General features: G+C 45.4%; 1 protein-coding gene across 3 annotated transcripts in view; it reads left to right on the top strand.

The window, feature by feature from the left end:
- RAP1A (RAP1A, member of RAS oncogene family) overlaps nt 1–15273 on the top strand; it is a 37468-nt gene extending 22195 nt beyond the window's left edge. For all 3 annotated transcript variants that reach the window (XM_054087287.1, XM_054087288.1, XM_054087289.1), the window contains 6 exons: nt 2351–2419; nt 3855–3911; nt 5239–5379; nt 9593–9736; nt 12757–12872; nt 15042–15273. In XM_054087287.1, coding sequence (XP_053943262.1) covers nt 2351–2419; nt 3855–3911; nt 5239–5379; nt 9593–9736; nt 12757–12843 — 498 coding nt within the window. In that variant the 3' untranslated portion in view covers nt 12844–12872; nt 15042–15273. The remainder of the gene's footprint in view (nt 1–2350; nt 2420–3854; nt 3912–5238; nt 5380–9592; nt 9737–12756; nt 12873–15041) is intronic.
- Nucleotides 15274–15592: the final 319 nt, after the last annotated feature.

Below are 15592 nucleotides of genomic sequence, written 5' to 3' on the forward strand. Positions count from 1 at the left end.
CACTCCTCAAGTACTTTTGTTGATTCTAGAAGAGGTTTACATAGTAGAGTTGATAGTAAAGCATTGTAAGAGAAATCTGTCACCTATTTATCACAGATCAGTCAAGCAGCTCCCTCCAAGAAGAAAGGCAAAGAACCGGTGTAAGTGTAAAGTTATCTAAAACAAGGGGCTACACCCTCTCCCATCTCACAGACGATGATAACAGCTGGCCAGCCCTTCCTGTAGCAGACACTGCTCCTCGCTCTGTCTTTTATGGGCTGCTAATAATCTTAGTATAATTGCCTGCAGGATCCAGGTGAAAGAAGGGGAACGATTATTCAATTGCTTATGAAATTCAATGTGCTCTTTCAGACATCTCATCCTAATGTTAACAAGATGTAGGAGTAAAATGTTTTTGATACGCTCAGTTCTTCCGCAGCAGCTTAAACACACTGTATCACTCTTTCCATCAGCATCCTCTTGATTGATTATCTTCCTTTCCTTCTATAGTGGTGAGAGACTCGCTAAGTAAAATAGGGCACTAATATGCTGTACATGAAAGCTATTCAGCGTCTGACATACTTGAATTTCCTTATTTGTGGTGTGAAGTCTGAGTCAGCATCCATCACCAGCCTTCTTAAAAGCTGAAATGCAAATACTTAATGCGTCTGGTAAACAAAAGTTAAATTCTTTCTGACAGTCCCGGTGCTAAGTAAGCATATATTGTAATTCCTACATAACACTTATTTTTGTGACAGGGCAGAATAAGTGCCCATTAGCACGTTAAGTGTGAATAATATTTACCTTTTGACATGCCTGTCTGCTTATTTACAAGCACCAGCGAGGAGAGGTTACAAGGTGGGATTGAAAAAGAAATTTGGAGGTCACTTTAAGATTTCATTCTTCAACTGTATAAACTGAAATGTGTGACAAAGGGGCTGGTGTTCAGTCCTGGGTTGTCGTGAGAGTGCATCACAATATGGTGTTGTTTCACTGCAAATCCTTCTTGTCGCATTAACTCTTCTGTGTCAATATGATGCCGATTGTGCCTTTTGGGAATGAGAGCATAGCAGAACACCCTGTGCGGTTACTCGGGCAGTTATCTTGCGGCTTCTTTATAAGTGTTTCCTGTACAGAAGCTGTCTCCTCATTTCTGATCCTCTGTAGCGTCAGCGGGCAGGCAGTTCTACCAGGAATATCCAGTTGTGGATCATCCTCTATAAAGGAACTGGAAAAGAAAGATGGGATGCACAACCCCCCCAACTAACAAAAAGTTATAGAAGTCTCGAATCCACGCATAACCTGAAAACAACCCTAATTTGTATCTTCTCCCTTGGCCTCTCTTTTCTCCTCTGATTGATAACATTAAAGGACATCAGAGCTTAAGAATATTAGGTAGTAAGGTAGGTTATGAATGAAGTGGAATATAGCCGTAATTATGATTTTCCATGAACACATGGGCGTCAGCTGAGAGAATAGAAATTAGAACAGAGATCTGTTAGAAATAAAACAATTTGGGGAATGAATACCTGGGCCCAGTTTAATCTTTCTGAGCAGTACTGTGAATAGAAGATAAGACTCTGGTGGTATAGTAGCAAGATGAAATGCAGCGAGTGGTTTGTCAGGTTCTGACGCTGAAGGCCGGTCACAAACACGGCTCCCAGGACAGAGCAGAACCGATGTGACCGGACGACATCAGTGCTTGGAGAGCAGAGCTTGGATGTCCAGAGTGGGCCACATCCGGATGGCAGCTTGATGGGAAATATTTTGAGTGGATTTGCTTTGAATAATTATATAGAAGGAGAGTGGTTTCCTTTTGGAAATGAATGATGTCTCCTTCTTTAATGGTTTGATACAAATGGAGCATCTGGAGATGCTCCAGATGGAACTTGCTGCTCTGAAACGTGTCTGTGCTCTGGGCGTGTAATCCAGAGCAGCTCCGGGGAACTCCAGTGGGATTTGAATTGAAATGTAGAGTTCCCATAAGGTACCACAGCGTGCAGATTGCCAGTTCCTCTGATTCAATTTCAAATCTTCCATATTTAGTGATCTTTATTCTTCTAAAGTTGCAGGCGCTGAAGCAAAGGTGGTTTTGCAGGTGTCACCTTTTGCGAAAATGCAGGCAGGCTGTTTGCATTTCAAAAAAGTTATGGAAACCTTCTTGAATAAAGTGATTTTTATCAGAAACTGCATGAATTTTATTGTAAAAAAATAGAAAATTTCTATTTCCCTTTCTGTGCTCTATATGACTGAATTTTAACCGCATTATTGAGTAGTTTTGGTGTTCTTACATTTCCATAAAGTGCTTCTTGATAAATGTTTCTGGTTGTGTTCATTCAGTTAATATTTTTCTCCTTTCTTTTCCCTGCAGACTGTACAGTTCGTTCAGGGAATTTTTGTTGAAAAATATGACCCAACAATAGAGGATTCATACAGAAAGGTAAAAGAACATGACTTATTTCTTTCAAGTCTCGTAAAGCTCATTTCTCTTTAATAATGCAACAGAAGCTATTGGAATGAGAAAGGTCTTGTCTGGGAAGTGTTAGGGCTGCATAAAACCTCAGCAGGAAAGTGATGGGTAGAGAAGCATCAGTCTTGGAGCTGGTTCCGTGCAGATGAAATGGTTTCATGCGGTTCTCTTCCACTTCAGAGTTTCACTCGTTTAGGGTGTCTGGATGCGGTCAGACCAATTATATCAGGTACTGTAAAGCTGAATTATCAGGGAATGACAAATTTTGCTGTTATTTGGACTCCTTCCGAACTGAGTTCTGTTTCACACGGCTCCGTGCGCCCAAGAGCTTTCACTTTCAGTCTCCTCTGACTCGAGATGAGGCAGTTGGAGGCTGCTGCTCTCCCGTTCGAGGTTGCCCAGAGCTCAGCCTGGTGCATTCTCCTGAGCCATCACTGCTGTGGTGGAAGCAGCTCAACCAAACAAGGCTCAGGCTCTTACTCAGCTCTGTGTGCTGCAATTCAACATATAATGATTACTTCAAAACATAAAGGCAGCGATATTTGCTATGTTTGCTATCTATAGCAGTTATTATAAGGACACGTACATCATTCATCTCAGTAGGTTACGTTACCGCAGCACAGAAATCGCGTTTTGTTGTTTTCTTTCAGGAGTGGCTGTTTCACTGTTTAGTTCGAGCGCGCTCTGCTTGGTTTGCAGGCGTTTACAATTCTTTAGAGCCGGTTTGGATGCAGGCTTGAAATTGCTGAGCGAAAGTCCTTGTCAGGATCCCTGACACGGTCGTGTTGCGTAATTCTACAACAGAGCTGCTTTCTTCCCGTGACTGATATCAAGTCACCCATTGTTTTACGGACGAGCATCAATGTTAGCATAATTAAAGGCACCGTGACAGAAAACAAACCCATTTAACATTTGTGCCTGTGGTGATTAAATGTAAATTGTGGTATGAGTTCTGCTGTCAAATTTATTTGACTTATGCTGGAATTCCCTTCGTTTCTCAGTGAGTGGAAGAGATGCTAAGCTTCACTGTGAGGATCTCTCAATATTTTGCTTTCTCTTCCTTCTTTGCTTCTCCCCCAGCAGCAAAGGAAAATTGAAGTTCAGGGTCCTTTGATTTGTATGAGTGAATTTTTATCTCAGTTAAATTGAGATGTTCGCAATGAGATGCTCGTTTAGGCTTTTGTGGTTAACAGAGTCTTTGAGCGTAAGTGAACCCAAATACCTGCCCTGGGGTGGAATTAATCCTCTAACATTGGTGCCTCTCAGCATTTGGGCAATGCCGGTTCCTGCCTTGCTTACAGAGATCTTTGTGGGAGAAGTGAAAATGAAGCTGCTCTTCTTCTTGCCTGTCCCATTTCTGACTTTTTAGCTTTAACTGTGTTTCTCTCTTCGTTTTTCCCCCTAGCAAGTGGAAGTAGACTGTCAGCAGTGTATGCTGGAAATCCTCGATACCGCAGGGACAGTGAGTATGATCTCTTTTTGTACCTGGGATGGAGTTTGTTTGTTAAGAATGAGGTGAGAAGTCGAGTAGAACTTACACTAATGTAATAATGCTGCCCAAGCAAAAGCAATAGATCAGCATCAGTGATTTAAATCGGGTGGTTATGTCACGTAACCCCAAACCAGTGCGGTGAATGAGGCTTCTGCAGCCCCACCAGCAGCGTTGTGAGCCCGTTCCCCAGCTGGTGCCCCAGTGCTGGGACACAAGGATTGGTGCATCCTGTGCCGCTCTCCTCTTCTCTGCTATCCACCGTCGTCGTGCTGTCAACACACCCATACGGAATAATTGTATGCATGAATTTTGCAAGTGGCTGGAGAGACGCAGATTGAAGGAATGGATAGGGATCAGCTCCCAGCACGTCACACCCGCCCACGTGGGGAGCATTCAGTCAGTAAAGACTTTGTATCTGTGAAGGAATGTTTCTATACCCAGGTGGTATCTCTACGTGTCCTTCCACTCTGAGAGAAACTCCCTTTGCCATGCCGGCATCACTCACTGTCCTGCAAAGTCCTGTCCCTAAAGAAGCAGACTTTGCAATATTGAGTGTACGTCACAGCAGGAGGACACGATTCCTAAATGTTGATTTTATTTAGAAAGCTTTGGAAATTACCAACAGCAACACAAATGTGTGGAAACAGAAGGCATTGTTACACAATTCTGATAAAGCCTCCTTTCACCGACCTGGACAAAGGCAGCTCTGGTCCGGGGCAGTTTTTTCAGCCTTCATTTCATTGCACTGAACCTTTAAGCTGTTCTTGTGCTGGAGCTGACTGCGATGTTAACTGCTTGTGTTTGGAGGGGATCAGGCACCGCCTGCCCACGCAGTCGTGCTCAGAGTAAATCATCTGTGTGTGACACCCAGTCCTGTTTCAATATTGTGTAGAGGAGAAATGGAATTCCCAGTCCATATCTGATGGCAGGCTTACGCTTCACGCCGTATCAGAAAATAAACGAAAGATCGCTACAAAACAAAGCAGCCAAATCCTAACGCCTCCTGTTGTGGCGTGGAGCGTACAGCAGTCTGCCTGCAGATACGTTTTTGTAGTTGCTTTTGATCGTCTCCTTTTTGTCAAGAAACCTTTTTCACTACTAGAGGAAGAAAAACAAATGGCAAGAGATTGGTTAATGCTTTTATTAAATTTACACGCTCCAGTGAATCCCTGTAAGGACTGAAAATGTAGAGGCGTGCTGTGCTGTATCCTTGTCTCTGTTACAATAAAGTATTCCCTTGTAAAGGTTCATTAGTTGTGTTCAGTAGCTAATTACTTTTTAAAATATTTGATTACAGGAGCAATTTACAGCCATGAGGGATCTCTATATGAAGAACGGCCAAGGGTTTGCACTAGTATATTCCATAACAGCGCAGTCCACGTTTAACGACTTACAGGACCTGCGGGAACAGATTTTACGGGTTAAGGACACTGAAGATGTAAGTAGAGTATTTGTTCTTCTGCAAATGGTTAAAATGCTCTTGTAATTAATCAACCAAGAATCTGTGAGCAAGATTTCTTCCTAAGAACATTCTTTGCTATATGGCAAAGCTTTGTGTTGAAGTTTCCCTTGCCCTGTTTAATAACAAACCGGGCAAGGGAAACCTCAACACAAAGGTTTGCCATACATGTTGTTATTTGAGGTCCAGCGCCTGCTAAAGGACACAGTGAAACCAGATTTCCACGAGTACCAGAAGGCTGATGGTCCTCAGAAATGGTGGGAGTTGACTGAAAACAATGGGTTTTTTCTCCTCTTTTTAACTCCTTTCCAGTATTTGCATTTTCTTTTTTCGTCGGGCTTTAGCTGTGTCTCACATCCCTCAAAGTTAAGGAGAAATAATAGTTAAACTCACGCAAATTATATATTCAGTAGATCTGCAGCTCTTTTGTGGTGGAGGCTGGCATTGCTTTTCCCAACTGGAGACTGGCATTGCTTTTCCCAAATGTTTGAAGCAGGAATTGCGTTACAAAGCCGTGATGTTTCCTGCAGGCTGTGTTGTACGCTGTGCCTTCCGTGCCGCTCCCACGCGTAGGAGTCCCAATCCAAGCTGGTGAACCTGCAAACAGAAAGGGCACGTTCAGCATATTGACCAGACCATGCTTTGTAGGTTGTCATTAGCTTTTTTGGGGGTAAAATCATTGGATATCCCTTTATTTTCATTCCTGTGAGTGAGAAGGCAGCATCAGTAGGGCTGGGGAGGCGACGGGAGCCTCCTCTGTTGCCTCTGCTCCGGCTGCAGGAGCTGTTTGTTAGATGAAGCATCCCTGGATCTTATTGCATCCCTTCCAACCCAAACCATTCCATGATTCTAAGCAAACCATTTACCATATTTCCTGGCCCAACCCCTGTCACTGGAACCCCTCGATGGGTTTTAATTTCCAAATGTGTGGTGGAGTTGAGGCTGCAGTAGCCGTGTGGCTGGTGGAGATGCGTGGGAACCCTCGCTCTGTGTAGGCTTCTTCCAGAGGGAGCTGAAATGGTTTTCTTTTGTTGGTGATGTACTCAGGGGTTTGCCCTGAGGGATGTGAAAAGGATTGCCTGTATTTTTCCCCGCTGCCTTTGATGCCGATTGCCTTCAGGCTGTGTCAGCCACTGCAGGGCTGGCTGGCAGAGCTGCAGGAGTGGCACCAGCCCCTCGCTCCCAGCCTTTCTCTCCTTCCAGCGCTCCTGGGGCTGGAGGAGCAGAGGCAGTCGGAGAACAGGGCTGGAATATGTACGCAGGCCAAATCCTGGTAAGCCGTGTGCGTTGTATTGGAATAGCTATTCAGGAACGGGTGGTTGGAGCAAAGAGCAGAGCGAGGCAGAGAGAGAGGAGAGCAGCGATGCTGCTGTGGGACTCAACGCAACCTCTCGGGGCTGCTGCTTTCTCTCGGATCTTGTGTCGTATCCCGATGACTTTGTGTGGAATGGCTTTGGTTCTTGCCTTGGTTTAACAAATTGAACTTCTATTTATGCAAAACTGATTTCCATTTAGGTAGGGATTATGCTTGCACAAATCCCTGGAAGCACGAGTCCTTTATCAGCCTCTTGGTCAGAGCCCAACGCTCCGTTCCGCTGCGCTCGCTGCAGGGGAATTTGCACCGTAAGCTGGTCGAGCCCATCAGACAATAGACTGGTGCTTTGGGGTTTATGTCAGTGCTCTGATTGAATTATTAATGTGCATTTATTTATTCTGTGTTCAGGGGGTGTTACTTGTTGAACCCAAGCCTGGGAACCTTTGAAGCTGTGTTCTGCGGAGTTAGGAAAATGCACTCCTTCCTGTATTGAGTTCCAGAATTTCTCTTAAAATCCCAATATTTAAAGCATTAAGTTATGTACATCTAACAAAGCTTAAATTCCAGTCTTTGTGATATAGTAAATGATGAAAAGCTGGTTGTTCATCAAGCTTCCAGTTTGGCTCTATAATAAACAATCACTGCCTTGTGAAATAACCCTTTAGAGTTTCAGTGCTTTCAATCCTATAATCCAAATGCCACCTTTTTGCTATTATTTCATACCTTTATTTTTTTTGCTGAACATCTTCAAAACACATTTGCCTGTGTTGGTATGAGTAAAATTCATTTAACAGCTTAGATAACTGTAAAGAATGGCATTAAGATGAGATAGTTGGAAATATCCTGTTGGTCTCGGATGTGAAGTAAGCTTTTTTGTGTTCACCTCATGCGTGTCATGACTTCAGGTTTCTGATGTAATGAGTAAAACTTATTTCTTAAAAATAAAAGAAGATAATTTTCCAATCCTTATGGTTGTAAATTTAAAATAGAAAAAATTATTTTTGAGCATACTTGAATTAGGAAGAGGCTACAAATATTAACACTGAAGTAGATTAAAAGCGTACAATGCATTGTGAGTTACCAAAGGAAGCGGATGATGATTTATTTTCCAGCTGGAAAATGCTAATTTTCTGTTCGAAGAATTGAATGCTTCAGGAAATGGAGCGGGTGCACACCCAGTATCAGCAGTTCTGTAGGTTCTGTGCTTTCACACAGCGTGAGGAAACAGGATGCTCCCGCTTCTGGCTGCACGCGGAGCGCTGCGGCGCGTCCTGCAGATCCTGCTGTGCTCCTGCCTTTCAGAGTCCGCCTCAGGCTGAAGGTCTGTGAAATGCAGGCTGTAAAAAGCAAATGTCACAATGGTGTGTAGCCCACCATTCCCGGGCGCAGAGAGTCCCGAGCTGCAGATCTGTCTCCAGATCTGCAAAAAGTGCAGGGAGAGTGGTGGGAATGGGGCTGAGTGCCCTTGGGAAGGGTCCTGGCGGAGGGGGAGGCAGCGGCTGGGACCGCGTGCACCCTCTGGGGCTCTAGAAAGGGCACCTGGGAGCACTTTGGGGTTTGTGGGTGGAGTTTTTGGGTGCTTTGAGCGTTGTTGCTTGTTTAAGGTCTTTTCTACCCATTTGTGACATCTTTTGTGGGCTGCTGCCATGGTCGAGGCTTCCGGAGAAGTAGGGAAAGCCTCCTGGAATGGTATATTGGGGCATTATTCCTGAGACGTCTTGGTACTGATTTTAAGATTTCTTTCTCTGAAAGCGTTTTAACTCAATGTCTCAACGTAACTGATGAGAGCTCATCTCCTTCTGCTCACCTACCAATGCTTACTTTGATACTTTGAGACAATTTACTACAGCCAAGGTCATTTTCCTATGGTATTAAATGTCTCTGCCTTTCAGGAGGAAACGTCACGAGGAATATGGTTTCCTCAAGGCACTTTCTTTCTCCTCGTGAAGGAGCGAGAAGGTGACTCACTCAGACACGTTAGAAAGCCAGCGACTCAAGGAGAGGGGCAGATGCCCTTTCACCGTTGTCTCAGACAAATGATTTGCCTGTGTTTGAATCACGGGTGTGGGATGAATCTTCTGAACATGCATCAAATGTTTGGTTTAATGTCGCGTGAGATTATTTATTGGAAGTGATGTCCTTTCAGGAGTGGAGCTGCTGGGAGTCATAGTAATAGTAATAATTTAAATTATTATAAATCAAGCACACGCTGTTTGTGCCTTTTGTAGCGAACCTCCTCTTCCCTGTGTGTGCAAAACCCATCAGTGGTTTGTACAGTATTGAGGTGAGAAAGGAGGGTCTTGTGCACAGGGTTGGAGAATACTTTGCTGCACAGAACTATTCCTTTTTTATTCCCTGCCCAGGGAATAAAAAGTGGCTTCCATTGATTGTTGTGTGGCTTGACAACAGGTTGAGGAGACAGGTCAAAGGGGCTGGAACAGACACACGTGCTGCATGTTCCGTTGTCTAAACCAGGCTAAGCTGCCAGGCACGTTTCCTGCTGCCACGTCAAAGTCCTGAAATGCATTTCAGTAGTAAATTAAGTTTTTGACCAGAATGGTTTTGGATGTAGAGACCAGAAAGTAAATCTTTACTAACTCAGACTGTGCTGAAATAACACCTTTTTGCTTTATGGGGTCCTCCAGGTGTTTAATCCTAAAGTGAACCACGGTGTCCATAACCGTGGACTTTGTTCACCTCCTTCCCAGCAGGCATCTAAATTCCAGTCTCGTCTGTAAGCACTGCCAAACTCTGGTTTTTATTGGTTTTCATACTGTCTCTATTGTCTTCCCCAGGTGCCCGTGTGAGCCGCAGCGTTACAGCCCAGATTGAGCGTTAACGTGCCGATGTCTCTCTTGTTGCTTGTCTCCTCTCCAGGTTCCAATGATTCTGGTCGGCAATAAATGTGACCTGGAGGAAGAGCGTGTAGTCGGCAAAGAACAGGGTCAAAACTTAGCAAGACAGTGGTGTAACTGTGCCTTTCTAGAATCATCTGCAAAGTCGAAAATCAACGTTAATGAGGTAACTATCTGCTGGTCCCTTGTCTATCCTACTTCAGCATGGATGCCACCGTTAAACGGTGCGGTCCTTTGTGTGTTTATTGGTCGGGAATGTTCAGGACGGTTCTGAAATCCTAAGAAAAGCTTGAGTGGCAGCGTGTTTAGGTGCTGCTTTCTCTTTGTTTTATGGATCTGCTCCGTTTTCTCTGCAAAAGGTGGATGTCTTCACCAGGTGAGTGCTGTCTATAGCCGATGCCAGAGGACGTGGATAGCAGAGGCTCCAGAGTAAGCTGGGATAACTGGATGACTCTTAGCTTAGATGAAGTTTATAAGGAGAATATACTTTTTCAAGGTAACTGCTGCTGCTGTTCAGAGCGTGGGTTACGCCCAGTTGTGTTTCATGTCATGTCGTGTATCGCTGACTATTGTTTTTGTAAGTCTTTGCTTTTCCCATTCCGGCGAGGTCGGCTGCTCCAGCTGACCACACACCGCAGTCCTCTGGGAAAGCGCGGACCTACGGAGAGTCTATGTCCAAACATAGATCTGTCTAAGCAGAAACACCTCTGCCGTCGGCGTGTCTTTGCTGCTGTGTGGTGCTGCTGAGGGAGCTCTGCTGGGCGTCGGGCACTGAGTTTTTGTTCTCTGCTGTGAATTATCGGGCTGTGGCAGAGGCCAGGCTCGAGCCGCAGGAGCTAAGGTGACCCCAGCGAGCACCGCTGGTTCGGTGCCAGGAGATAACTGGGACCATTTAGGAGGCTGTGTGATAAGCAGGAGCAGTAGGATCTTGGACTGGATCCAGCGTTTGTTTGGCAGCCGGTGGGATGCGCGCGGCGCTGCATCTCCCCCAGTGGGAAAGGAAAGGAGCTCCCGGCTGCAACAACTGCAGCCTCTGTGGCTGCCATCGGCTGAGCTGCAGTGTGCACAAATCTAACCTGGTAAATACAGCTCACTGGGCTCGACTGCTGCCAGAAAGGATTATTTCTGTGTGTGTGTCTGAGCTGTAGTAAAACCAGGACCGTTAATGGAGAAACCAGTGGCTCAGTCACTGCAGAGATCACTACAGAGTACAACAAATTGTATTTAATTTGTATTTCCTCAGTTTGAGATGGATTTCTCATTAGGCAAAGGTGACTTAGAGCTTTCCTGCAAGCTGTGCAGGGAAGAGGTTTCTCCAGGAGTCAGAGCTGAGCTGTCTGGAGGCAAATGCATGCCTATGTTTACATACAGCATCCTTAATGTGTGAATCCTGTGTCTCCCTGATTCCCTCTCCTGCCTGCTGCCTCCGGTGAGACTCAGATCAGAGGGCGCAAAATTATCACCTGGAAAATTTGTTTCTGGCTTTATTGGGATCTTCATTTTCTGGGTTTCTGCCAGTTTATATTTTCATGTTATGAAAAACATACAAGCTGAGGAAATCTAACATGGTGAATCAATTGACTTATTGTGCTGGATTTTTGTTTGTTCTGCTCGCTCACAAACTGGGAAAGCATTTGCGTGATTCCGGGTTTGGGTGGGAGTTGGCTGCTTTTGGACTTTCTAACTTTGTTAAAATCTGGGCTGAAATATGATAAATTCCCGTGTGCATTTGCTGGAAGTGAAACAAACCGTTCATACCGATAGCGAGAGTTTAATGCAGTGAGAGTCAGTCTCAGTAGCAGCGCTCTGAAGACTTTCTGGTGCCCTGCGTGATGCTCTTGCATCTCACTGGCTTTTCTTAGGGATAGTGGCATTCCTGAAGCCTTGCAGGCTTCATTCTGTGCTTGTGGTCTGTGCAAGCACTTGAAATATCCAACTTTGGGATTTTTTTCCTCTCCCTTAGCCTTGGGAAGGTGAGAGGGCTCTGCCTCAAAACATCTTTTTGCCGGAGCAAAGGTGGTTGGTGCCTTCGGAAATCCAGACACATCATAATCGCCTTCAAATCATCTTGGCTCTTGCTTATAAAGGCTCAATACTGAAAGCTGTTTTGCATCAGCGTAGAAGATGCCACTTATTAATTGCTTTCTCCTACAGAAACTGCTTCTTTCTATCTCATCTATTCACTTTTGAGCGTCTCAGCTGTGAGAGTACAGACTGTGTCGCTTCCATTTCATTTGAAACTCTTTAACTGTGCTTTTCCGTGGAGGTAACAGCCGGAAAACCTGAAATTTCCAGTTGTTGTCATTTTTTATAAACTGTCTCTTTGTTTTCTGAATTTCCTTGGAGTCAACAAGAATTTGTGAGCTGTCAGCCACTCCAGGAAGGAAAAAAAAGTAAACAGGGACAAGGGTGGAGCCTTCAGGAGGTTTAAATATTTCTCCTCAATACTCTGACCCAGCTCCAAGCATTTTTGCCAAAGCTTCTTTTGCTATAAATGGGTTGGGTATTGCTGGGAAAACAACTCGTGGCAAAAGCGCTCACAAGAAACTCCTCTCTGAAGCTGAAAGAGGCCCCTGTAATCATCCCCTTCTGGAAATATCTGCATTTGGGGCAGATGTTTTGCTTCTCCTTGTTAATGTTATTAATAAACTCCAAAGATTAAGCCAGGCAATAAGGTGAAGTGGTTAGCAGCTCAAACCTGGCAAAGAGGAGAAAGAGCAGTGCATCCTGTGCAGTGGGTAAAGGAGGACCGCTGTGGAAGGTGAATGCCAAGGAAAACGGGATGCCAGGGAAAAGGGAGGCACCCATCAGCCCAGGGAGCACCAGGGAGAAGACAATCCGTAAGGACATTGTCTGTCATTTAAAAACCCTTTTGTCGTTGCTCAGTTTTCCAAAGTAAGGGCTTTGTTGCTCTTGCGTTGCTGTGAGCTCCGGAAGCCTTTGGTCCTGCGCAGCCTGAAGAAGAGAGCTGTGCGCTGAGGGTACGAGTTCACAGCCCCGCAATGTTCTGCACTCTTATGTGTGCTCCGTGCACTCTTATCCCACAAGTTGAGAAACGCATTTAAGTAAATGCCAGCAGTTTAATTGAATTTCTAAGACTGCAGCTCCTAGGAAAGTTTTTGCCTAGTTTTTGACATGAGTAGTGTTTTCTTACTTTGATTTTCAGTTTGTGTTTTTCATTTTCAGATCTTTTATGACCTGGTCAGACAGATAAATAGAAAAACACCAGTGGAAAAGAAGAAACCTAAAAAGAAATCCTGTCTGCTGCTTTAGACTCCCATCGCGCAGCAGCTCTGAGCCAGGTAAGAGGCGTCTGAATTCTCGCGACAGCTCAGGTGATGGAACTGTGAGCTGCTTCCGAGAGAGAGAGAGGATGGTCTCCCCTTCCATCCACTCCTTTTCCTTCTGTGTACTCCCAAATACAAAATTCCTCCTCATTCTGCTGCGTTAAAACAGTCAGCTCTGCTGTCTGACCTGGCAGAGAAACATCTGCTTCTCTCCCTTTGCCCTTTCACTTGGGTTGATGAGTGCAAGAGCGCAGGAACTAATGGAGACGGGCAGGGGCTTCCCTTTTCCGCTCGCAGGTTCTCTGTCTTGTGACAGCGCGCTCTGAGTCACCACCGCTCAGCTTTGCTTCCTTTTTATCCTCTGCTGATGCATCCGTGTCACTTGTGCCATTGTTGCAGCAGCTGTCTCAGCCCTAAGTGATGTGGGGACAATTCCAAATGGGTCTGGGTGGGACCTGGATTCCAATGGCACAGAAATAAAAGGCTGCCCAGCAAAAACCCACCCGAAACAAAAAGGAAAACAACAAACCCACCCCAAGGTTGGACAGAGCTATAAATAATCTTCCTGTGTACCCTGGCAGGGTGCTCTGTGTTCTTACAGCTGTTCTGTCGCGCTGCTGAAAGGAAAGGGCATTTCTGTGGCTTCAGGTTTTGGACAGGAATGTCACCGTGGCTGCCCCGTGCTGCCTGGCGCCCTGCGGAGGCGGAGGAGGGCACGGAGTGGGTGGCCCATCTCTGCACTAGGAAGTTAAAACAGGTCAGAAAGGAATCTGGAGTGGCTGTTATAGCGTAGAGCACGTTCAGCCTGCGAGGGCAGAGGGGCAGCCGGGCCACGGCTGACAGCAAAGTCTTTGCCTACGCAAGGCTGTCACTTCTTATGGCTTCTGTGACCCATCGGCTCTGTGTTCTGCTCTTTAAATTCCTGATAGGTGCAGTGTAGCTGGCAAAGCAACTCAAGGGCCATCGTCCTGTAGCATTTAGGACAAACTCCTGATCGCAGAAGGATTTGGGGGATTAATTCCTGAAAGTGGGTGGCTCTCGGCTTTCTGCCAGATCTGCAGTTTGGGCTCTAGGTGGCCATTTATGTAGCCTGGGTGTGATTGAGTGGCTTAATTGGGGCTGTGCAGTTAACCCAGCCTCTAATGTCTTGTACTTCCGTGATTGATGAGTCCCTTATCCTGAGCTTTGAACGCCAGAAAGTAATAGCTTAGAGTGGTGGGGAAACGAAGGTTTTAGGAAAAGGAGTTGAAGAGTCTCAAGTGGCTTTTCCTGTGCCTCAGGTGATGTATCTGAATTTAGGTAGCGTGAGGTCAGCCAGGATGGCTCTTGGAGACATTTCCCCAGGCGCATTGAGGCTCTCCCCTCGCTCTCCTGGCTGGGATCCCACCCAGCATTCCCAGCAGCGCAGCTCTGACCCGTCAGCAGCTGCCAAAGGACTTCCCGCAGCCAGTCAGCCACGGGCAGGGACACCTCCCACTGGATCAGGTTGCTCCACGGCCCATCTAACCTAGCCTTGAACAACTCCAGGGATGGGGCCACCACGAAGATGAGCTCTTCCGACTGAAACACTGCGTGGTTTTACATGCCTGGGTGAGGGGAAGTGTTCAGGCTTCTATTGGAGATCATCCGTGTTCAGTTTTGGGCCCCTCACTACCAGAAGGTCATCGAGATGCTGGAATGTCCAGAGAAGGGCAACAAAGCTGAGGAAGTTTTACAGCAGAAGCCTTGTGAGGAGCAGCTGAGGGACCTGGGGTTGTTTAGTCTGCAGAAAAGGAGGCTGAGGGGAGACCTCATTGCTCTCTACAACAACCTGAAAGGAGGTTGTAGCGAAGTGGGGGTTGATCTCTTCTCCTTGGTAGCGAATGGTAGAACAAGGGGAAATGGCCTCAAGATGCGCCAGGGGAGATTTAGGTTGGATGCAAGGATGAATTCCTTTACTGAAAGGGTTGCCAAGTGCTGGCAGAGGCTGCCCAGGAGGTGGTTGAGTCCCCATCCCTGGAGGGGTTTAAGAGACAAGTAGATATCGGACTTGGGGACATGATCTGGTGGGGGACTTGGCAGGGCTGGATCGATGGTTGGACTCGATGATCTTAAAGGACTTTTCCAAGCCAAACCATTCTGTGATTCTATCTCCTCAGTGGGATGAGGAACATATTCTCCATCACCTCTTTTTACTTTGTCCAGATTGCAGGAATGAAGAACTGTTGCCTCAATGGAAAGTGCCAGCATTCCCGAACTTCAAAACCTTATGGAAATTAATAACATATCTGAAGAAGCTTCTCCTGTTTTTTATGTACTACGAGAAGAATTTAGATCTTAAAATGGTTTGCACACAGTCCCTGGAAAAAGCAATTGCTCTGTGCATCCCTCTTGGAAATCTAAGCCCATAGTTCTCCTCCTTTGCTGTTAACAGGTGTGAAAATAAATATCATTGACTGTAGCGTATGATTGTACAAAGGAGCATGGATGCATTTCAAATGTTAGATATTGCTACTATAATTCAAATTTCATATTGACCCCTTTATCATAATTCCTCCCTGTCAAGCACTAAAAATACTCCACCGTTCTATTTTGTATCTATAACTATAGATATATATATATATATATATTATCGGAAATTTCCCTTTGAACTCACTGCAGCAAATAACTTTTTGAGTCATTGACTTCATTTTATATTTAAAAAGTTACGGAATATCATTATTTTCATTCTGCCATTCTATTCTAATTAAAAATGT

Source organism: Cuculus canorus, chromosome 24 (assembly GCF_017976375.1).
Source record: "Cuculus canorus isolate bCucCan1 chromosome 24, bCucCan1.pri, whole genome shotgun sequence".
Taxonomy (NCBI): Eukaryota; Metazoa; Chordata; class Aves; order Cuculiformes; family Cuculidae; genus Cuculus; species Cuculus canorus.